At 42.2% G+C, this 24,930-nt stretch overlaps 1 protein-coding gene across 1 annotated transcript in view; it reads left to right on the top strand.

The window, feature by feature from the left end:
* Window positions 1-13,476: 13,476 nt before the first annotated feature.
* The window catches only part of NLRP3 (NLR family pyrin domain containing 3), a gene marked incomplete at its 5' end in the record, with an annotated part of 35,805 nt that continues 24,351 nt past the window's right edge, over window positions 13,477-24,930 (top strand). The window contains 5 exons of the mRNA XM_080804786.1: window positions 13,477-13,759; window positions 17,342-17,440; window positions 17,928-19,692; window positions 21,802-21,975; window positions 24,185-24,355. Of these exons, the coding sequence (XP_080660912.1) occupies window positions 13,477-13,759; window positions 17,342-17,440; window positions 17,928-19,692; window positions 21,802-21,975; window positions 24,185-24,355 (2,492 nt within the window). The remainder of the gene's footprint in view (window positions 13,760-17,341; window positions 17,441-17,927; window positions 19,693-21,801; window positions 21,976-24,184; window positions 24,356-24,930) is intronic.

Below are 24,930 nucleotides of genomic sequence, written 5' to 3'. Positions count from 1 at the left end.
CACAGTCTTCCCTGTGCTATAGTATGAGATTAAATTTATTTCCTGAATTCATGAATGCTTATGCTACTAGGAGCTCAACAAAACTTGTCTCTCTCAAAAAGCCTGTATTTGCAGGGCCCACAGTCTGTCATGGTTCACCTCCCTCTCTGATTTCTCCCCCTTAAGGAGGGCATGTGTTGTGACCAGTGCTGGGTGTTTTATATAACAAATGAATCATTGAATGCTACATCAGAAACTAATGATGTATTATACAGTGGCTAACTGAACATACAAAAAAAGAAAAAAAGCCTGTATTTGACCATAGAAATTCTTTGTTCAAAGTCATCATTCTAACTTGAAATTCAGAGCTGGCTGAAAACTCCTTATTTTGTGACCATGGTGCCCCAGGGAAAACTATGATGAGCAGTTCGTAAAGGGATGCTAGTGGCCTATAGCAGGAGAGTTCTTGAGAAATATTTCATAGTCCTGGGGCACAGACACCCATCTATCAGACAGTCACATTGTCAGCAATATTACATCTGTACCACTAATTCTTAGCTCAAAGTCAGTTCCAGGGAGGTGGAAACTCAAAGAGAATAGTCAAATCTCAAAAATGGCATCTACTCCGTGTGCTGCCTTTGGATATAAGGAACAAAAGGAAATATGAAATTGGCTTAAATATAGAGGCATTTTATTGTTGGACTTGTTGCTTCAGTGGGCATGTTCTGTGCATTCCTGGCTCTGCCATCCTTCTTGTTTTGTGCTCTCTCATAGCCACGAAATGGCCTCAGCTGTTTCAGGCAAAGTTTCATGCCTGATGTAAGTTCTTCTATTAGTAAAGAACCAAACATTATCAAAATTCTTTCATAGGAGCACAGACCTTTTCACCCCTGTGAAGTTATGGTCTTCATAGGACTTACTCAATAGTTGACTCCTTAAAAAATCATTAGGAGAACAAGGTCCAATGATTGCCTTATGTAAATTGGAATACACCCCTGGAGTTAGAGGAAAGAGCTCACTTTTCTTGAGTCTTCTGGGGAAAAAGATGGACAATTATGCAAAACTGGAGTCCTATTACCAAGGAAGAAGACAGACAATGGATGCTGGTCTGACCACCTAAAGGATTTGCTCCACTTCTGTGGAATTCTACTCTTATTTTAGAGTATAGTACACACTTAGACTTTTGTAGTTCAGGCCTTGACATGAATTAGAAAGCAGGAAAGAAAGGATTAGTACTTGCTGGGGTAGAGAAAAAAGACTATGATTAGATAGTGGACTGGTATACTGATGAAGGCTGGAAGAGAAGGGCAGTCCAGTTGTCCCTACCATCCTATACTGAGGTGACCAAAATTCCACCAACTTGATACATGGGTTAGGTAACATTATCTCTTTGTTTTTCTTTTTATATTACAAAATTATAAGGGCATCTGGGTGGCTTAGTTGGTTAAACATCTGCCTTTGGCTCAGGTCATGATCTCAGAGTCTTGGGATTGAACCCCATGTAGTTTCCCTATGTGCCCTCTATCTCCCAAATAAATAAATAAATAAATAAAATATTAAAAAAATAAATTACAAAGTTATATATGCTTGTTGGAAAAAACCAATTAATAAAGAAATGTACAAAAGAATAACATTTTCTACTTTCTTTGAAGATCATTTATTTATTTGAGAGAGAAAGTGAGAGAGCATGAGCAGAGGGAGAGGGGCAGAGGAAAAGGGGCAGAAGCCTTGAGGCAAAGCAAGACTTGATCCCAGAATCCTGGGATCATGACCTGAGCTGAAGGCAGACACTTAACCAGCTGAGCCACCCAGGCACCCTGCATTCCCTATTAGTGTAGAAAATAAATATCCTCTGAAGCTTTCACTTGATATTTGCAGTCTCAAATATAGTTCTTCTAGATTTGTCTACATGTGTACTAGAAAATGCATATATATATATATATATATATATATATATATATATATAAAATAAGTAATATCATGCATACCTTCAACAAATTGCCTAGTGTCTCATAAAATATTCTGCAGGAGATTTTTTTTTTCCTGCAGTAGATTTTTTTTTTAAGATTTTATTTATTTATTTGACAGAGATCACAAGTAGGCAGAGAAGCAGGCAGGGGAGGCGGGGGAGGAAGCAGGCTCCCTGCGGAGCAGAGAGCCGATGCGGGGCTCTATCCCAGGACCCTGGAACCATGACCTGACCTGAAGGTAGAGGCTTTAACCCACTGAGCCACCCAGGCGCCCCTCTGCAGGAGATTTTTTAAGGTTTCAACAGAAGTTAAGCTCCAGGCAGCCCTTCCAGGTAATGAAAAGCGTCATACCAGGGCTGACAAATAAAACTCTGCAGCTGATGCACATGTCCTATTTTGTGGTCTCCCATCATATGGTTATGGAGTCCTGAAAATGCCACTAACACAGTTAGAACTTAACAGTTCATTTTAATTAACTTAAATCTGAAACAAGCAACATCACATAAATACACTCTTAAGAAAATATCCATTTATTTATTTATTTATTTATTTATTTATATTTATTTGTTTATTTTGTTTTTTCAGTGTTCCAAGATTCACTGTTTATGCACTACACCCAGTGCTCCATGCACTACCTGCCCTCCCTAATACCCACAACTGGGCTCACCCATCCCCCCCACCCCCTTCCAAAATCCTGTTTGTTTCTCAGAGTCCACAGTCTCTCATGGTTCCTCTCCCCCTCCAATTTCCCCCAATTCACTTTTCCTTTCCTTCTCCAAATTTCCTCCATGTTATTCCTTATATTCCAAAAGTAAGTGAAACCATATGATAATTGACTTTCTCTATTTAATTTATTTCACTCAGCATAATCTCCTCCAGTCCCATCCACATTGATACGAAAGTTGGGTATTCATCCTTTCTGATGGCTGAGTAATATTCTATTGTATATATGAACCACATCTTCTTTATCCATTCATCTCTTGAAGAGCATCTTGGCTCTTTCCACAGTTTGTCGGTTGTGACCATTGCTGCTATAAACATTGGGGTACATATGACCCTTCTTTTCACTACACCTGTATCTTTGGGGTAAATACATGTAGTGTAATTGCAGGGTCATAGTGTAGCTCTATTTTTAATTTCCATAAGAGAATATTCTGAAAAACTATATGCTAACAAATGGGACAATTTGGAAGAAATGAATAAATTCCTAGAAACATAAACTATTGAAGTTGAAACAAGAAGAAGAAGAAGGAAAAAAACACAACAACAACAGAATAGACAAATAACCAGCAAAGAAATGGAATCAGTAATTAACAACCTCCCAAGAAACAAAACTCCAGGACCAGATGGATTCACAGGGGAATTCTACCAAACATTTAAAGAAAAATTAATACCTATTGTCAAATTATTCCAAAAAATAGAAAAGGAAAGAAAACTTCCAAATACATTCTATGAGACCAGCATCACCCTGATATCTAAAACAAAGACTCCACTAATAAAACAGAAGTACAAGCTAATATCCCTGATGAACATGGATGCAAAAATTTCTAATAAAATACTATCAAATTGAATCCAAAGGTACATTAAAAGAATCATTCACCATGATACAGTGGAATTTATTTCTGGGCTGCAATGATGATTCCTTATCACAAATCAATCAATGTGATACACCAAAGCAATAAGAGATAGGATAAGGACTATAACATCTATTCATGATAAAAACCCTCAATAAAGTAAGTTTAGAGGGAATGTACCTCAACATAGTAAAAGCCACATATGAAAAACCCACAGCTAACATCATCTTCAATGGAGAAAAACTGAGAGGTTCTCCCCTGAGGTCAGGAACATAACAGGGATGCCCATTCTCACCACTATTGTTCAACATAGTTCTAGAAGTCCTAGCCTCAGCAACCAGACAAGAAAAAGAAATAGAAGACATCCAAACTGGCAAAGAAGTCAAACTCTCACTCTTCAAATATGACATGATATTCTATGTAGAAAACCTGGAAGACTCCAGCAAAGAACAGTTAGAACTGATACACAAATTCAGTAAAGTCACAGAATACAAAATCAGTGTAAAAGAATGTGTTGCATTTCTACACACCAATAATGAAATAGCAGAACAAGCAATCTAGGAATCAATCCCATTTGCATTTATACCGAAAGCAATAACATATTTTGGAATAAACCCGACCAAAGAGATACCAAAGAGGTATCTGTAGTCCAAAAACTATGAAACACTTATGAAAGAAATTGAAGGTGAAACAAAGAAATGGGAAAATATTCAATGCTTATGGATCAGAAGAACAAAAACTGTTAAAATGTCTATACTACCCAAAGCAATCTACACATTCAATGCAATTCCTATCAACATACCACCAATTTTTGGTCAGAGCTAGAAAAAACAATCTTAAAATTAATATGGAACCAAAAAAGACCCCCAATAGCCAAAGTAATCTTGAAAAAGAAAAGCAGAGCTGGAAGCATCACAATGCCAGACTTCAAGCTATATTACAAAGCTGTGATCAACAAGACATCATGGTATTGGCACAAAAAAGACACACAGATCAATGGAACAGAATAGATAACTCAGAAATAGACCCTCATCTTTATAGTCAAATAAACTTCGACAAATCAGGAAAGAATATCCAATGGAAAAAAGACAGTCTCTTCAATATATGGTGATGGGAAAGCTGGACAGTCACATGCAGAAGAATGAAACTGGACTATTCTCTTAAACCATACACAAAAATAGACTAAAAACAGATGAAAGACCAAAATGTGAGACAGGAATCCATCAAAATCCTAGAGGAGAACACAGGCAGCAATCTCTTCAACCTCAGGTACAGCAACTTCTTACTAGATATGTCTCCACAAAGCAAAAATGAACTATTGAGACTTCATCAGTATAAAAACTTCCACACAGGGGAATAAATAGTCCACAAAACTAAAAGGCAACCTGTGGAATGGGAGAGGATATTTGCAAATGACATAACAGATAAAGGGGAGGTATCCAAAACCTATAAAGAGCTTATCAAACTCAATACCCAAACCACAAATAATCTAATTAAAACATAGGCAGAAAACATGAATAGGCATTTCTTCAAAGAAGACATACAGATGGCCAACAGACACATGAAAACATGCTCAACATCACTCAGCAACAGAGAAATACAGATCAAAACCCCAATGCGATACCACCTCACACCAGTCTGAATGGCTAAAATTGACAACTCAGGAAACAACAGATGTTGCAAGGATGTTGGTGGGAATGCAAACTGGTGCAGCTATTCTAGAGAACAGTATTGCAGTTCCTCAGAAAGTTAAAAATAGAGTTACCCTATGACCCAGCAATTGCACTACTAGGTATTTATCCAAAGGATACAGAAGTACTGATTCAAAGGAGCACCTGCACCCCAATGTTTACAGCAGCAATGCCCATAGTAGTCAAACTGTGGAAAGAGCCCAGAAGCCCATGGACAGATAACAGATAAAGATGTGGTTCAGGGGGTAACTGGGTGGCTCAGTCTCTTAAGTGTCAGCCTTTGGCTCAGGTCATGATCCTGGGGTCCTGGGATATATAACCTTGCATCAGGCTCCCCTCCCAGTGGGGAACCTGCTTCTCCCTCTCCACCCTGCTCGTCTTCTTTCTCACTATCTCTCTTTCTCTCAAATAGATAAACAAAATCTTAAAAAAAAAAAAGAATAAAGATGTGGTTCATATACATAATGGAACATTACTTGGCTATCAAAAAGAATGACATTTTGTCATTTGCAATGATGTGGATGGAACTAGAGAGTATTATGCTAAGTGAAATAAGTCAGAGAGAGACAAATACCATATGGCTTCACTCATATGTTGAATTGTAGAATCACTATGTTGTACACCTGAAACTAATATTTCACTATATGTTAGCTAACTAAAATTTAAATAAAAGCTTAAAACTAAAAAAAAAAAAAATCCTTAGAAAAGTGGGGAAAAATAAAGTTGAATCTCAGTAGACACAGGTAGCTAATGGCTTCTGTACTGATCAGTGGAGGGCTGACAGACAGAAAGTAACAGCCATCCTGCAGACTGAGAGAATTTCCCTTCCAGGAAACCAGTGTACTTCTTGCAACCCATGTGGGAGAAGTGAAACTGTCTCCTCTGCCCACCCAGAGGGGATGATTGATGTGGCTTGGTTTTCCCAGGGTAGGTGGAGGGAGCAGGGAGCAGGGTGAGGTTTGGGATGTCCTGCTCTGTTATTATTGCTTTGGTTGGGTTTTCCAATATGATCCTGACTTTCCGTGTTTGGGTCTCTGTCCCCAGGTCTGGTGTGTGGATTTTTGGATCAGAAAAACCTGTGTCGCATTTCCTGGCTCTGCTCCCATCTGCTCAACAAGGGCTTGTCCTGGTCTTGTGGACTATGATGTAGGGAGGGCAAAGCATATCTGTGCTGGCCATATTTCTTTTCCCCTCACATTTGGTAGGCTGCTGTCCCTGTGGCTTACATTATTAGTCATTGGTTTCTCAGAGTTGGTTTATTTTTGTTTTCTTTTAGTTTCCTGTAGTTCATTCAATGAGAAAGAATTTGTGGCAACTTTGGGTTTTCCTTACAGTGGAGCTTCGAGTGTTAAATAGGCTTTTTCTTCAGTTCACTGTGTAAAATTGTGGTTCTCCACTCTGTTTTTCAAGGAGGTATGAATACAAACGAAGAAGAAATTATGTTTTACTTTTGTGACTGGCCATCCTTGCTTATTATTCATGTTGACTTTTCTATTCCCGCATTTGAAAGGGAAAAGGGCATGGACCAGCCAATAGGGATAGAAGGAAATGAGGTTAAGCATTGCGAAGGCTGGAGATCATGTCTTTTCTTCCTCAGCTTCCCAATGACTAATGTCCCTAAGTAATTGCAACTAGTCAAACTGCACCAATTTTCAAATGATTTCTTTAATTTCACTAGTTCCCTACAAACCTGTTACAATGGCTTAACCAAGTACAACACAACTGTTTCTGGCAAGGGGGCAGAGGGACTGGAGTCCTCATGCATGGCTGGTGGTGGAACCACTTTGGAAGATAGTTTGACAGTTCCTTAGCATTTAAACGCAGTCTTCTCACACAATCCAGCCATTCCACTCCTAGATATCTACTCAAGGGAAATGAAAGCATACACAAAAATCTGCATATGAGTATTTATAGTGGCTTCATTAACATTTGCCAAAAATGAGACACAACCCACATGTGCTTGTGTGGAAAATAGACAAACACACTGTGGCTTGTGCACATCATGGGATCCATCCTAGCTGCAAAGGGGAATGGAGATGCAGCAGCAGGGATGAGGTTCATGGGGTCACAAGGAATGGAAGGACCCGGACACAAAAGGCTACATGCCATTGGATTCTGTGTCTGTGACACTCCGGAAACCAAGCCCCCGTGGATGCCTGGGTCTGTGGGTGAGAGAGGGAGGAGAAGAGGTTGGGGGTTGTTGGAAGTGGGTTTTGTTTATTTGTTTTTGCTTTTGAATAATTGTTTTGCAATTATTCTGAGAATCTAAAATCTGGACAAAGAATGTTGAATTTTTTTAGAAAAAAGCCTACACAGGATTTTGTTGTTTCTTCCTAATACGTTAACAAATGTAATAATAAGGGGGAAAGAAAAATCTTTTAAAACAGTATTGCTCCAATTTGTCTGCAGTATAGGATTTAAAATATTTCTGTTCTATTGAGGTAAAAGCTCAATTTTTTTTCAGTGTTCCAAGAATCATTGTTTATGCACCACACCCAGTGCTCTATGCAATACGTGCCCCCCTTAATACCCACCACCAGGCTCACCCAATCCCGTGTGCCCCTCCCCTCCAAAACCCTCAGTTTTTTCTCAGAGTACACAGTCTCTCATGGTTTGTCTCCCCATACAATTTCCCTCAGCTCACTTTTCCTCTCCTTCACCCAGTGTCCTCCATGTTATTCCTTATGCTCCACAGGTAAGCGAAACCATATGATAATTGACTCTCTCTGCTTGACTTATTTCACTCAGCATTATCTCCTCCAGTCCCATCCATGTTGATACAAAAGTTGGATATTCATCCTTTCTGATGGAGGCATAATATTCCATTGTATATATGGACCACATCTTCTTAATCCATTCATCTGTTGAAGGGCATCTTGGCTTTTTCCACAGTTTGGTGACTCTGGCCATTGCTGCTATAAACATTGGGGTACAGATGGCCCTTCTTTTCACTACATCTGTATCTTTGGGGTAAATACCCAGTAGTACAATTGCAGGGTCATGGGGAAGCTCTATTTTTAATTTCTTAAGGAATCTCCACACTGTTTTCCAAAGTGGATGCACCAGCTTGCATTCCCACCAACAGTGTAAGAGGGTTCCCCTTTCTCCACATCCTCTCCAACACAAGTTGTTTCCTGTCTTGCTAATTTTGGCCATTCTAACTGGTGTATGGTGGTATCTCAATGTGGTTTTGATTTGAATCTCCCGGATGGCTAATGATGATGAACATTTTTTCATGTGTCTTACCCATTTGTATGTCTTCATTGGAGAAGTGTCTGTTCATTTCTTCTGCCCATTTTAAAATGTGATTATCTGTTTTATGTGTGTTGAGTTTAAGGAAACCAATGAGAATGAAGACACATCGGTCCAAAACCATGGGATACAGCAAAAGCAGTCCTAAAGGGGAAATACACAACCATCCAAGCCTCACTCAAAAAAAATTGAAAAATCCAGAATACAACAGCTCTCTTTACACCTTAGAGAACTTGAAAATCAACAGCTAATTAAACCAACCCCATGCACAAGAAGGAAAATAAGATTAGAGCGGAGATCAATGAGATAGAAACTAGAGATACACTAGAACACATCAACAAAACTAGAAGCTGGTTTTTTGAAGAATCAATAAGATTGATAAACCACCGGTCAAACTAATCCAAAAGAAAAGAGAGAGGACCCAAATAATAAGATTATGAATGAAAGGGGAGAGATCATGACTAACATTAAGGAAATAGAAACAATCATCAGACATTATTATCAATAGTTTTATGCCAGTAAGTTAAGCAACATAGAACAAATGGATGCATTTCTGGAAAGCTATAAGCCTCCAAGACTGAGACAGGAAGAAACTGACAATCTGAATAGACCAATATCTAGTAACAAGATTGAAGCAGTGATCAAAAACCTCCCAAAAAACAAGAGCCCAGGACCTGACAGATTCCCTGGGGTATTCTACCAAGCTTTCAAAGAAGAAATAATACCTATTCTCCTGAAGCTTTTTCAGAAAATAGAAACAGAAGGAAAAGCTTCCAGACCTTTTCTATGAAGCCAGCATTACCCTGATCCCCAAACCAGGCAAAGACCCCATCAAAAAGGAGAATTTCAGACCAATATCCCTGATGAATATGGATGCCAAGATTCTTAACAAGATCCTAGCTAATAGGATCCAACAGTACATTAAAAAGAGTGAAGATTTCTTTTAGATCTACTCTGAAGAAGTGGTGTCCATTAACTGATTAATTTATTTCTTACTCATATGAGTAATGCCTGGTTATGGCAACAAAATAAAATTCAAATAGTACAGAAAGATAGAAAACAAAAAGGAAAGGCTGTCTCATCCTAAAAAAAAAAAAAAAAAATCCATGCTTCCTGGTCCAGCATGATTGTCTGTGTCTCTGTCCTGACCATCTGAAGTGCTTGCTACTCCTTGGGCCGGTAGAGCTTGGCATTCAGGTCTGGTCTTCTGCCCTTGCCATGGTAGGAGTAGGCAATGTCTCAGGACATTCTGCACACAATTGTATAACAATGGTAGTAGCAGGACTTAGTCACTGACTCCAGCTTCACTGAATCAGGTTGTGCTCATTTAGTCATTTGTTCAATCCCTAGGACAACTCTCTGCCTTCAGGGCCATCGGCACAGAGACAAAACCATTTTCCAGCACCCCTCCCCTGGACATGAAGTCATGTCCCTCTCACTCAAGGGCCCTGCACTGGCCTGGGAAGCTGAGCACCTGTCCTCCGCCATGCTCTGTGAAACACATGACACTGGCACACTCTGGTCCTGCGGCCACCATGAGTGCTGGGAAACGGGGTCTAGGTGCTTCTCTGACCTCCAGATCTTCCTGGGCCCAGCAAGGTGCTTTTCAGGCTTGCAGTCATGCCTGGCACACACCAGGTGCTCTTTAAGTGTTTGTAGAACAAGTGAGTCAGTGAGTCAGGGAGCAGAGTTTGTGTCTGTCCAAAGGAATTGAAATCAGGGTCTCAGAGAGATGCCTACACTCCCAGGTCCATTGTAGCATTACTCACAATAGTTAGATATGGATACAGGCTAAGTGTCCATAAATGGAAGAATTGATGAAGATGATGTGTATATATATATCTGTATCACACAGCATGGATATTATTCAGCCATGAAAGAAAAGGAAATCCTGGTGTTTGCAACAACATGGATAGACCTTGAGGGCATTATGCAAGGTGACATAGTCATACAGAGAAAGATAAATGCTGTATGATGTCACGTATATGTGGAATATGAATTAGTCAAAATCATAGAAACAGAGAGTGGAATGGTAGTGGCCATGGGCTGGGGAAGGGAGGACTGGGGAAGTATCGTTCAGGGTAACCAAGTTTCTGTGATGCAAGATGACCGAGTCCTGGAGATCTGCTGTGCAGCACAGTGCCCATAACTGATCATTCTGTGCTGTGCACTAAATATTTATTAAAAGGTAGATCTTGTATTAAGTGTTCTTACCATACACACAAAAAAGTAATGATAAAATAACAACAATAATACAAGGGTGTTACGAAACTTTGGGAGGAGATAAATGTGGTCTGGTGGAGGTGATGTTTCCACAAGCATATTCTCATTTCAGTAAAGTGGTTACAGACAGTGAGAGGGGATGAGGAGAGCCTACTGCCTGCCAATGGCCTCCATCTGATGGCTTGATGGCTGGTCAGGCTTTTGATCCTCTACTTGCCAGCCCCCACAGGATCCTCCATCCCAGTCTGCTCTCTGCCATTCAGAACCCTCCCATGGCCGCTGTGAGACCCAGAGGGAACATCCCTACCCCAATGGCCACTGAGGACAGTGCAGACATCTCTGGCTACAGCCAGAGATAAGAACACTATTCATTTGGTTTGGAAAATCCAGCTATATGAGTAACTGTTAGTCTCTGGCTTTGTCTGTGATGCAAGCTTGTTCACTCCATGCTGAGGCCACATCCTTCCTGCTCCTGCTGGGCTGTGACCATTATAAACGCATCAAGTTTCCTCTTGGGCTGTTTCTGAGGCTGTCGTCTGGGTGAGTCCAGCTCTGTGGAGCTGCATGGCTGGAAGGGTCTGGGGAGAAATGAGGAGGGGATGTTGAGGGCCAGAGTTGTCTTGGTTAACACACTAAGGATTTCTTCTGACCACTTCCAAGTCTGCGCTTCAACAATGATTCTGGAAATTCCTTTTATGTTTCTCATTATTGGGTTCTGTGCATTTATGCAAGTGTGTGTGTGTGTGTCTGTGTGTGTGTGTGTGTAGGGGCAGGGGGTGAGGGAAGGAGTGTACAGCTTACACCCACAACTGCAGCAGATTTGCCAAGCACCCCCCCCGCCCAAGGAGTGGATGTGTATGAGGAAATACATGTCCTGGACACCAAGGGACACAGGAGGTAAAAGTCAGGATAGGGTGCATGAGACTTAGGGATAGGGGTCACAGAGGAGAGGTAGAGCCCTGGTGCGGGTGGAAAGACTGATGGAGGGGGACCTGGGAAGGTCTGTAAAACCGATGGATCTATCTGGACATGCCCCACCTCCCTTTCAAATGCATAAGGAATGGACTTGGTGGTTGTGTCCATCCAAAAGTGAGAGGCAAGATGAAGGTACAAGGAGAGGTGAGCATGCTTCAGTTTTCTTGCACACTCACTGTGGTCACACTAAATTCCCACATGCACTGTTCCACAGCTCCATAGGCCCTCTCTCTCCTGTTAACATCATTTATGGCTTTGGGTCGGTGTGCTTTCCCAAATTCAGTAATGTGAGGGGATCGAACCCAAACAAAGCCAAAGTATTCATTAATCCAAAATATGGGAGACATAGAACAGAGAAAGACACTGCAGCTGATCTCTGCTCTTTGTGAACCCTAAGTCTATGTAGGAAAACAGATCACGAACTCTGTAACAAGACGCTGTGTGTGGTAAATGCTGGGAAAGTGTTTTTTGCCTTTTAACCGTCTATTTTATTGTCTTTGATCTTGTTTGTTGGTATCTGACTAAGGAACCTAGGTAAGTGGTGGATGGAAGAGTCACACACATTTTCATGCTGTGAAAGTAGTATTTAGGGACATAAGTTCAGAAATCAGTGACCCTGATCTAAATTCTGGTTTTGAACCCTTTTCTTTCTTTTTTTTTTTTTTTGAAACCCTGGGAAACTCACTTAATTTCTCCTAAGACTCAGTTCCTCTTCCATAAAGTGGGTCTAGGCCTATGTGTACCTCCTAAGGCTTTGCAAGAGTTAAGAAAACACATTAGTGGGACGCCTGGGTGGCTCAGTTGGTTAAGCCGCTGCCTTCGGCTCGGGTCATGATCCCGGGGTCCTGGGATCGAGTCCCACATTGGGCTCCTTGCTCAGCGGGGAGCCTGCTTCTCTCGCTGCCTCTGCCTGCCTCTCTGCCTACTTGTGTGTACTCTCTCTCTGACAAATAAATAAATAAAATCTTTAAAAAAAAAAAAAAAAAAAAAAAAAAAGAAAACACATTAGTGCAGGGTCCTGCCCATGAGAGGTTCTCAGTAACCATGAGCTCTAACAATGACTATGATTGTGAATGTTGCCAGGAGATCTCAAGGAAGTGTCATGTGTTTATCATTCCCCCTATGCATCCCAAATGTCATCTCATTTGTTTCTATCTATCAATAGATGGATGGAAGTGCAGTCGAAGACCATCTCCTTCTCTGTGCATGTCTGTCTTCTCCTTTCTCTGTCTAGCCACGTGCTGCTCTATTACCATTATACTTACTCACTTCCTGGGTCAAAACAGAAACAGGGAACCAGAGCCTTTCAGTTAGAAGGAACAGAAAAGGCATATTTTCCATTCTGTCATTTTATAGATGAAGAAACAGACGCCGAGGAAGAGTTTGTCCTAGAACACAGCCCAGGAAACAGTAAGAACAAAGTTCTCCCCATGGTCTGTTGAGGTGACATTGTGAAGCAGTTTGGGCATATAGTACTGTGGACGTGATTGCGTTTGTAGGTTTAACTACTGTTTCTTTCCATAGGGACACCATTATTCCATGGCTCAGGACACACCCCTGAGTCAAGCCAACAGGAAAACGTTGTGGTGGGTATTTGGGTCACTTTTCAAAACTAAAGATGGCATCCCGTTAAAGTTCAGTTATATATATATATATGTATATTTTTTTTTCCTTTGTATTGTGGGTTTTTCATGGTTTAGTTCTCTCTAAAGAGGATAGACTTTTTAGAAGACTTTCCTTACATGTGCACTGTTTTCACCATCCAGCTTCCTGGTGTGGATCTATACGCAAGGACCCTGAGAAGAGCCACAGATGAACATGGCTAGTGTCCGTTGCAAGCTGGCCCGTTACCTGGAGGATCTGGAGGATGCAGACTTTAAGAAGTTCAAGATGCACTTACAAGACTACCCTTCTCAGAAGGGGTGCCGACCACTCCCCCGGGGCCAGACAGAGAAAGCCGACCACACGGATCTGGCCACTCTGATGATTGACTTCAACGGTGAGGAGAAGGCATGGGCCATGGCAGTGTGGATTTTTGCTGCAATCAACAGGAGAGACCTTTATGAGAAGGCTAAGAGGGATGCGCCGGAATGGGGTGAGTGGAAGGAAGACTGCGTATTTTTAAAATCGTGACAAAATACATATGACATAAAATGACCTTTTTAAGCCATTTCAGCAGTGTTAAGCACATTCATGTTGTGCAATCCGTCTCTACAACTTGTCTTCATCTTGCAACACCCTGGGCCCATTAAACAATTCCCCTTTTCCCCTCCCCTGAGACCCTGGAACCACCACCTTCTGTCTCTATGAATTTAGCTACTCTTGGTACTTCTTATAAACCGCATGATGAAGTATTTGTCTGTTTGTGTCTGGCTTACTTTATGTAGTATAAAGTCCTCGAGCTGCTTCCATGCCGTCACGTATGACGTGATTTCAGTCCTTTTTAAGGTAGGATAATATCCTGTGGTATGCGTGTATCACATTTTGTTCATCTATTTATCCGTCAGTGGACATTCAGATTGCTTCTAGTTTATTGTGAATAATGATGCTAGGAACATGAGGGTACAAACCTCTTGGAGACCCTGCTTTCCGTCCTTTTGATTATATGTTCAGAAGTAGAATTATTGTATGATAGAGTGACTCTAGGTTTCATTTTTTGAGGAACCATCATAATGTTTTCTAGAGTGGCTGCCCCATTTTGCACTTCCACCAACAGTGTACAAGGGCTCTAATTTTTCGTCATCCCCACCAATGTTTATTTTATTTTATTTTTGTTTTGATACTAGTTATTCTAATGGGTGTGAGGTGATATCTCATTGTGGTTTTGGTTTGCATTTCCCTATTGACTACTGATACTGAATGACTTTTCATGTGCTTGTTCACCATTTGCTTATCTTTGGAGAAATGTCTATTCAACTTTTCCCCATATTTTAATTGGGTTATTTGTCTTTTTGTTGTTGATTTATAAGGGTTCTTTATATATCCTGGATACTAACACTATCAGATATATGATTTGCAAATATTTTCTCCCATTGCATGGATTACCATTTCATCTGTTGATTGTATCTTTTGATGCAATGAAGTTAGTGTGTTTGTTTTTCGATAATTCCTTTTATCATCTTGGCTTTATCCTCTGTTTTCTTCTCATGATAGTGCTATGAGAAGTTGGAGGAAAACAGTTTTCTTTTTTCTAGTTTCTTTAAAAATGAAACTAGAATGAAACGAAATGAAATTTTCTTTAAAAATGAAAGTCAGGGCTCGTCTACCCCTAGGACTGTGGAGATGCTGGGGGTGAAGTTTTTATTCTTTCGGCTTGGTGTTCAGATCACGGGAAGAGCACAAGCAAGGGCTCAGAGGACTCTAGAGAATCACAGGATGGTGACGTTGAACTAGTGGAAAAGAGGAATAAAAACGAATCAGCAGATTAGGAGAAGCATGGTGAGTGGAGCAGCGATATGGGTGAAATAAGGGAGAGACACACCACATGGAGGCATGAGGCAGGGGTGCACGGTAGGAGGATGTTATAAACAAATTGCATATAATAACACAATTATGATTGTGTCAGTGCTTATATGCTCGCTAACCAAATTTAAGTTACAGAAGTGAGTTTACTAAGCAGTTTTCATGGATTTTCGTCATTCCTCACAAAAACACCACAAAACTGGCATTTTGCCTTTTTTTTTTTTTTTTTTTTTGTAGTCTGTACATGCCAATGTAGGGCTTGAACTCACAACCTCTAGATCAAGAGTTTCATGGCCTACCAACTACACCAGCCAGGCACCTTCAGGCTGCACTTTTGAAAGAACTTTCAATTTCATTACTAAACGAAGCACACCAGTCATGAAAAGACAAATGCAGTATGATTCTGTTTGTAACATGTACTAGAGTAGATAAATTTATAGACAAGAAGCGGTTGCCAGGGGCTGCCGAGTAGGAACTGGGGAATTTTTAATGACTATAGAATTTCAGTTTTGCAAATAAAAGATAATTCTGGAGCTCAACCAGCCACGTAAAGTGAGCCTGAAAGACGTTTTGGTTGCTTGTGGCTCTCTTTCAGTCAGAGCCAAGGCCTGGGTTCAATGCTGCGTGTGTCTTTGGCTGGAGTCTGGCTCTTAACCACTAGGCTGTTTTGGCTTCTGTAACTGGGCTATGAGATGGAAGAATTATACCTAGTAAGAAGTTTGTTTGTCTTTTGCTGGGGAGGACCAGATTATAGGGTAAGGCTTTAGATAAGAATTAAGTCATGATTTTGGCTTGAGTTAATGTTTAGATTTTGTTTTGTAATTGGGGTCACCAATAGCTTTTGCATTCAGACTGAGTAGATGCCTACCAGGAATCCTTTATGTAGATATTGGGTTCATTTCCCAAATATTTCCCCTGGTGCTTAGCACTTGTTCTTTTGTACCTCAGTTTCTCCAGTGAAGTGCCTCCTCTTTAGGATGTGTAATTTAGTGACTGTTTAGATCTATGATTCTTAGCTGTAGATGCATGTTGGAGCTTTCAAAATATAATGGTGCATGTGCACCCAAATGTTTATAGCAACAATGTCCACAATAGCCAAACTATGGAAAGAACCTAGATGAATGGATAAAGAAGATGTGGTATATATATACAATGGAATACTATGCAGCCATCAAAAGAAATGAAATCTTGCCATTTGCGATGACGTGGATGGAACTAGAGGGTATTATGCTTAGCGAAATAAGTCAATAGGAGAAAGACAACTATCATATGATCTCCCTGATATGAGGAAGTGGAGATGCAACGTGGGGGGTTTGCAGGGTAGGAAAAGATTAAATGAAAAAAGATGGGAGCAGGAGGGAGACAAACCATAAGTGACTCTCAATCTCACAGAACAAACTGAGAGTTGCTGGGGGGAGGGAGGTCGCGAGAGGGTGGTGGGGTAATGGACATTGGGGAGGGTATGTGCTATGGTGAGTGCTGTGAAGTGTGTAAACCTGGCAATTCACAGACCTATACCCCTGGGGATAAAAATACATTATATGTTTATAAAAAAATAAAAAAAAATATAATGGTGTTGGTCACCACCTTGGATAGACTGAAAAATATTTACTGGGGGTGGAGCTTTTTTAAAGCCTCCTAGGTGAATTTCAAGTCAGTCGGGATTATGAACCACTGAGTTAGACAAACCAGCTTGACAATTCTGTCTTGAAGACCCAGAATGTGTGTATGATTAATCCAGGCATTTGGGGGCAGGGGAGGAGGAGAATCCTGCTGGCCCTTAGCCATTTTGGGGATATTTAGATTTTTAGTGTGGGGATGGCCTCAAAACCAGGGCACCAAGGGAAGTTTGCCAAAAACAAAGGATAGGAGAAACCTTGCCTGTCTCATGTGTTTGCTGATTGATTTCTGAGCCTGGGAGAGATCCTGAGACTGGATACTGTGGGGACACAATGCTAACTGGGTAAGTGATAGTGACACCCATTGCTTTGAAATTAGGAGTGCACAAATGCCACAAACTGGATGTTCAACTGTACACCTGTCATCTGCAGCTCAAAGCTATGTTTTTGTTTGCAAGATGTCTGGGATAGGTGACTTTGAGCTGTGCCAGGTGTTGAGTACTGGGTCTCAATTACATCAACTTATTCAGGTGTCCTGATTTTTAACTTTGTATTTCTTTTCCTTTTCTTTCTTTCTTTTTTTTTTTTTCTTCCAGATAATGTACATGTGGTATGCCGGGAAGAAAGCCTTGAAGAAGAGTGGATGGGTTTATTGGGGTACCTAACCAGAATCTCTATTTGTAAAAAAAGGAAAGGTAAGCAATGGGGACAGGGCTTCCTATTGCATTTGGAAACCCAGTTTTGGAAGCTGAGAAGCTTGACCATTCTAAATGTTCCTTCTCCTTGGTGAGCAAAGGCCCATTTCAGGGAATCCATTAGAGCTAAAAAACAGATCAGTGTTCACACGGCTCCTTGTAGTCCCAGAACCAAGTGGAGGTGATTGAGTGTCTCGGGTTCTAAAAGGTATGGGCTGCAGACTACCTAAAGGAATAAAACTGAATAAGAAGGATTTTCTGGCAAGTGACAGTGCCTGTGGCACTTTGCTGCTCTCCTGCTCAACTGTGTATAGGAAGATTTTGACATCCTAGATTTTCTGGGGCTGTCCAGACCCACACAGTGAAAAGAATCCGCATCTCCCTTCCCTTAGCTCTGGTCATCACTCCCCCTGGACCACGGATCCTTGTTGATAGCTCATGTATGCTTGGACTTTTTCCAAATTCTACCTTTCTGTCTTTACCCCAGATTACTGTAAGAAGTACAAAAAACATGTGAGGAGCAGATTCCAGTGTATTAAAGACAGGAATGCCCGTCTAGGTGAGAGTGTGAACCTCAACAAACGCTACACCAGGCTGCGTCTTGTCAAAGAACACCAGAGCCAGCAGGAGAGGGAGCATGAGCTCCTGGCCATTGGCAGGACTTCAGCCAGGACGCTGGACAGCCCTGTGAGTTCCCTGAATATGGAATTGCTGTTTGAGCCCGATGACCAACACTCAGAGCCTGTTCACACAGTGGTATTCCAGGGAGCGGCAGGCATTGGGAAAACAATACTGGCCAGGAAGATCATGTTGGATTGGGCATCTGAGAAAATTTACCAGGACAAGTTTGACTATTTGTTTTATATCCACTGTCGGGAGGTAAGCCTCGGGACACGGAGGAGCCTGGGGGACCTGATCATCAGCTGCTGCCCTGACCCAAACCCACCCATACATAAGATTGTGAGCAAGCCTTCCAGGATTCTCTTCCTCATGGATGGCTTCGATGAGCTGCAGGGTGCCTTTGATGAGCACACAGAGACTCTGTGCACAAACTGGCAGAAGGTGGAGCGGGGAGACATTCTCCTGAGCAGCCTCATCAGAAAGAGGCTCCTTCCTGAGGCTTCTTTACTCATCACCACAAGACCTGTGGCTCTGGAGAAACTGCAGCATTTGCTGGACCGTCCCCGTCATGTGGAGATCCTGGGTTTCTCAGAGGCCAAAAGGAAGGAATATTTCTTTAAGTATTTTTCAGATGAGCAACAAGCCACAGAGGCCTTCAGGCTGATTCAGGAGAACGAGATCCTCTTCACCATGTGCTTTATCCCCTTGGTCTGCTGGATTGTATGCACTGGGTTAAAGCAGCAGATGGACAGTGGCAAGAGTCTTGCCCAGACATCCAAGACCACCACTGCTGTGTATGTCTTCTTCCTCTCCAGTTTGTTGCAATCTCATGGAGAGAACCAGAAGCGCCAAGTCTCTGCCAACATCCGAGGTCTCTGCTCATTGGCTGCAGATGGAATCTGGAATCAGAAAATCCTGTTTGAAGAGTGTGACCTTAGGAATCATGGCCTTCAGAGGGCCGATGTGTCTGCTTTCTTGCGGATGAACCTATTCCAAAAAGAAGTGGACTGTGAGAAATTCTACAGCTTCATTCACATGACTTTCCAGGAGTTCTTTGCGGCCATGTACTACCTGCTGGAAGAGGAGGAACAGGGAGGGTTGAGGAACCTGCCATGGAGAAGTTCCAAGCTTCCCAGCCGAGACGTGACTGTCCTTCTTGAAAACTACGGCAAATTTGAAAAGGGATATCTGATCTTTGTTGTCCGTTTCCTCTTTGGCCTTGTAAACCAGGAGAGAACCTCTTACTTGGAGAAAAAACTGAGTTGCAAGATCTCGCAGCACCTCAGGCTGGAACTGCTGAAATGGATTAAAGAGAAAGCCAAGGCCAAGAATCTTCAGATCCAGCCCAGCCAGCTGGAATTGTTCTACTGTTTGTATGAGATGCAAGAGGAAGATTTTGTGCAAAAAGCCATGGGCCATTTCCCCAAAATTGAGATCAGTCTCTCCACCAGAATGGACCATGTGGTTTCTTCCTTTTGTATTGAGAACTGCCACAACGTGGAATCACTTTCCCTGAGGCTGCTTCATAACTCCTCGAAGGAGGAAGAGGATGAGGAGGAAGAAGGGGAAATGCAGCACTCTGAGCTGGATCACTGTGTCCGCCTGGATCCTCATGCTGCCTGTATTCACCGGTAAGGTGATCTGCCTTCAGGCAGGTATCAGAATTGTAGGGCTGCCCTCTGCCATCTAGCCACCTTTCTCTGGGCATTTGTTCTTTCTGCCTGCTTCTCAACTGTCTTTACAATATGGTTGCCACAGCTACATAATAATACCACCCCCCCCCATTTCTACCAGCCTCCTTCAGTGGCAGAGATGGGCAAGTAGAGGAAAGGGAAGTGGATAAACGGATGAGGAGAAAAGCCAACGAAGAAAATAAGCAAGTGTTTGGTAGATGCCAACTCAGTGCAAGGTATTATGTGGGTTAGAGAGTTGAAAAAAATGTTGGAAACTCAAATTTCTTGCAGTCAACTTGGGGCTCTAGGGCATAGTATTCAGTTAACATGCAAGGAGCCAAACAACCCCAGTGACTGTCCCAGGAACACAGAGGACAGAAGGCCTTTAGTTCTGAGTGCTGAGGGAGGTTTATCAGAGGAGTAAGTTCTGAGCCTGCCTTGAAGGACCAGTAGGATGTGGGTGAGTGCAGGAGAAGATAAAGGGATTTTGGCAGTAGAGTCTGGTGTCTGAGGAACAGTGTACATAGGAGACTATGCCAAAGGACATGGCTTCATTGGAACAGATATAATGAGGGAAAATTGAGGGACATAGGGCTGGGAAGGAGAGGGTACTTTTAAGCTCCTGCACTGGGTTTACAACCAGGATGTCACCAACAGCTCCCTCTTTGGGGTCTGTTCACTAATGTAGGAGATCGGAGGCAAGTTGCTGTGTTGGGACAGCAAAGCAGTTCAGTTATCTGACCTCTGAAGTCCCTGCTTGGAAACTGCCACAGCTGCCGTGGGAGGGTGGGTGCTCTGTGAAAGCTTGGGTTTCACCTGCACAGAAAGCACTTGATATGGGATAAAATTGAGGAGAAAGGGGACCAGCCCTTCCACCAAGAATAATGAATTTTCAGCTCCCTCTTTCATCCTTGGCATCACTAGCAGGATGACCTTTTAATTTATCATTTGGTCATCCAGGACCACCTGCTGGGGCTTCAGTGGTGATGAAGACCCAGGCCCTGCTCATAGCAACTTAAGGTTCAATTGTGGGGATAGCTGGGAAATAAGGACAGACAATAGAGAGGATGGGCTATGGCAAGAACACATATAGAATGCACCAGAAACACATGGTGGGAAGCCCTTGAACAGCTGGACTCTGACACACGGAGTATTAGAAACCTGAGTGTGGGCAAGGGACAGCTCAAACAGAGGGAATAGTGGGTTCAGAGGGCAGAGGCTGGGGAAACAAGTATGTCCCTATGATGGCAAATGATTCAGAATACCTAGAGAGGGTGAGAGAAAGGAAATGAGGGAAGGAAGCACATCTGTCTCATAGGTCCCTAAAAACTATGTTGGAAAGAAACCTGACCAAGATTACAGAGCTATAAAGAAGGCTGGCAGAGACTCAAATTAAAACTCCTGATGAAAAGCCTGATGCTCATTTGATTGGGTGGCAGCTACCTTCTTCTGAGGGCAGGAACTTGCTTTGTGTGTTCCAGAACCTTGTGAAGACCAGCAGCGTGGATATCCACCCCATGCTGTCAGAAGTATAGAATTGCAGGCCCAGTCTTAGACACACAGAACCAGAATCTGTACTCTAACAAGGACTGCATGTTGGAACCACGTGGAAGTCTTAAAACTATTGATATTGATATATCGATATATATTGATATACTTGGTCCTGCCTCAGAGATTCTGACTTTAGTCCTATGGTGTGGCCTTGGGACTTTTGAGAGCATTGGTGATGCGATTATGCAGCCAATGTGATATCTGGATCTCACAGTGTAGTCTCTGGATCACTTAACAGAAAACAAGGCCATGGGCAGGACAGCTGTCTGATGACAGAGGGAGGAGAAAGACATCTGAGGGAGGTCCTGGAGGGTGTGCCAAAGCAGCCAGTCACAGACTCACACTGTTTCCATAATAAGGTATGCAGGAAAGTCTTACCAGGGCCCCCTGGTCTTTGTCATTCCTTGGTAGGCAATCTTTGGTTCTGTGAATCAGTTCTTAATCCTTGGGAGGTCTTTGAACTGGTGCCAGACACTCCTGATTTTCTTTTCTTTCTTCCTTCCCTACAATTTCTAGGTTGGTGAATTGTCATGTCACTCTCAGCCTTTGGCAGGGGCTTTTCTCAGTCCTGAGCACTAACTCACTGAACCTCACTGAACTGAACCTCAGTGACAATGCTCTGGGGGACCCAGGGGTACAGGTGTTATGTGAAATGCTCCAGCGACCTGGCTGTAATATTCGGAGACTGTGGTAAGAAACTGTTTGTGTGTGTGTTTGTGTGTGCATGCATATCTGTGAGTGACACAGAGAGCAGAGTGGAGGAAGACCTCTGGGTCCAGATCAGTGGTTTGTTAGTTTTGTAGGGCTGCTGTAACAAAGTACCAGAGACCAAGAAGCTTGAACAATAGAAATTCATATTCCTGGAGAATTCCATAGTCCTGGAGTCTGGAAGTCCAAGCTGAAGGTGTCAGCAGGATTGGTTTCTCCTGAAGCCTCTCTTTTTGGTTTGTAGGTGGTGGTCTTCTCCCTAAGTCTTCATGTGGTCTCTGTGTTCATGTCTGATTTCCTAAAGGATACCAGTTGTGTTGGATTGGGGCCTGTCCTCATGACCTCATTTAAAGGTTTAAAACGTGATCTCCAAACATAGTCACAATTCTGAAATCCTAGGGATTAAGACTTCAACATATGTTTTTTTTTTTTTTTTGGAGGGGTGGACACAGTTCAGCCTGTAACAAGTAGGAAGGAAAAATGGATTGGAGGTCAGTTGTTTAGAAAGTTTCGAATGGGGAAGAATGAAGGGGAACTGAAAGTAAGTTATTCTTGGTGATAGGACAAAAAGTGCATGGCCTTCAATATCTTCTGTTTCCTCACTGGCCATCATCATGGCTGAGAATTGGAGAGTTTCATCATATACAATGTCTACCTGGGCTGGACCCCATCAAAACATTTTGTATAAGTTGAAATGTCACAGAGAATCTCTTTCAGCTTTCTTAAAAAGAGTGCTTGCTCTGGACTCACACTGTGAATCAGACTCACATTCCCCAAGAGAAGACACGAGTGTCTGGGCCATCCCACAAATTCTCTTCCATCACACATCTGCATTTTTGATGAGCTACATAGCCAGCACTAAAGCCCATCACTCCAGGGTGTTTTCATACATCCCTTTCTTGATCATTATACCCACCCCAACACCAACTTTATCAATTTTATCTCCTATACAAACCAGTAGCCCAGGCCCAGTAACCATGACTGGTTGCCATGATATTGTGATACAATTCAAGATCATGGGACAGGATTTGTGTTCATCTTTCCACTGTCCCTACAAGTGGACACTGTTTGGACAAGTGTCTTAGCACACATCAGTGCTCAAAAGTACATACTGAGTGACTACTGACTGTCTGGTCTTCCCACATCCACCTTTACCACCTACCTGTTCTCCATACAGCACCAACCTGTTCTCCATACAGAAGTCAGAGGGTTATTTAGAAAATTCTACTTTAATTATGTCATTCCCTTGCTTGAATGCTTTCTCTTTGTTATTTTGATATATTACAAATCCTCCTCTTGCCTTCAAGGCTCTGGCTGGTTTTGGCTCCTTGCCTGCTTGTATCCCATGCCAGTCTTCCCACTGTCCTGGAGGGTGCCCCTGTGTGATTCCATAGAGTGAGACACAAATAGGGAGACATGGGTGATGATGAGATACTTTGCAAGTTAATAGAGGTTTAGTCATGCATTTAGCTCTAGTTGGTGTGAAGATAGGGGTATAGAGGAAGATGTTTCACAGGCTCTAGGATGATGAAATATTCATCTGGAAAGAAGAATGTTGTTCTAGCTCCTGTGACACAGGGACTCCTAGTTGTTGCTGTTGATGATGGTGAAAATGGTGTCTTTGTGTGTGTGTGTCTGTGTGTGTGTGTGGGGGGGGTTGTAAATCAAATCAAGAAATAGAGCTTCCTGCTAGTTTGGTGTAGTGTAGGTGGAGGGCTGGGATTTAATCATTAAACAGAACAATGGAGACAAGATTGACAGAAAAGTAGATGAGTTGAAAATCCCAGAGAGATCAGTGTCCACCTGAGGGATTTTCACAGTGAAGAACATGTGATACAGAGGTGGAACACACATATTTACCTCCTTTTTCATTTATAAAACAGGGACATGCCTGTATACATTGTAGAGCTGACCATTATTTATGGAGGGAGTTCACTGACAGACTCAGTGGTTGTGGTCTCAGGCTATGAGTTCATAAGCCTGGGAGCTAACTTCACAATAAGTCTCAGCCCGCATATAGGAGTTCCGGTAAGGTCATCCTCTCACCTAACTTCTTTCCTTAAAATTTTCCCTTTGTAACATGAGACCACAAATCGCCCTGTTTGGTGCTGAAAACTAGCATAGACCAGAAGGCAGTGTTAGAGAAGCAGCCTGTGTTCTGATGCTTTCTGCTTCTGTCCTTGGCATGAAGGTTGAGGCGGTGTTGCCTTTCCTATCACTGCTGCTTCAACATCTCCTCGGTCCTGAGCAGCAACCAGAAGCTGATGGAATTGGATCTGAGCCACAACACCCTGGGAGACTTTGGAATTAGACTTCTTTGTGTGGGGCTGAGGCATCTATTCTGCAATTTGAAGAAGCTTTGGTGAGTCTGAGCTCTTTTCCTTCAGGAAACATGAGCTGTGGCTTCAGGGATCTATGATGCGCTATAGTTTTAGCATGAAAATAGCATTTACTGCTCAGAAGATTTCCAGGTGTTTATCAGTAATTCATTCAGTTAGTGTTTGTTGTGGGAAGAGCCATATACTAAGTCTTAGAAAGGAACTTAAGTAACCAAATGAATCATACTCACTTTTAAGGTATTTACAGTCGAGCTGAGAAAATACAACCAGTGTAATGCATTGCTCCAGGAGAGTTTTGGGACTTTATGACAAGCTCTTGGTCTCCACACAGAACAGAAAAGAGGTGTTAACACACTTGATATTTTATGAAGCCCTTCACTAAATGTTTCTGGGAGACTTAAACTTTGAATAAGAGAAAGCACTTGAAAATGGTAGGGCCAATTCGCACCCATTAGGATGGCTATTATAAAAAAACAAAACAAAACAAAACATAAGTGTAGGTGAGGAGAAATTGGAACCATCATAATTGCTGGTGGGAATGTAAAATAGTATAGTTGGTATGTCAGTTCCTCAAAGTGGACATAGAATTACCGTATGA

The sequence above is a fragment of the Martes martes genome, assembly GCF_963455335.1.
Source record: "Martes martes genome assembly, chromosome: 5".
In the NCBI taxonomy this organism is placed as follows: Eukaryota; Metazoa; Chordata; class Mammalia; order Carnivora; family Mustelidae; genus Martes; species Martes martes.
The sequence above is the reverse complement of the archived record's forward strand: the minus strand, read 5'-3'. Positions and strand labels throughout refer to the sequence as shown.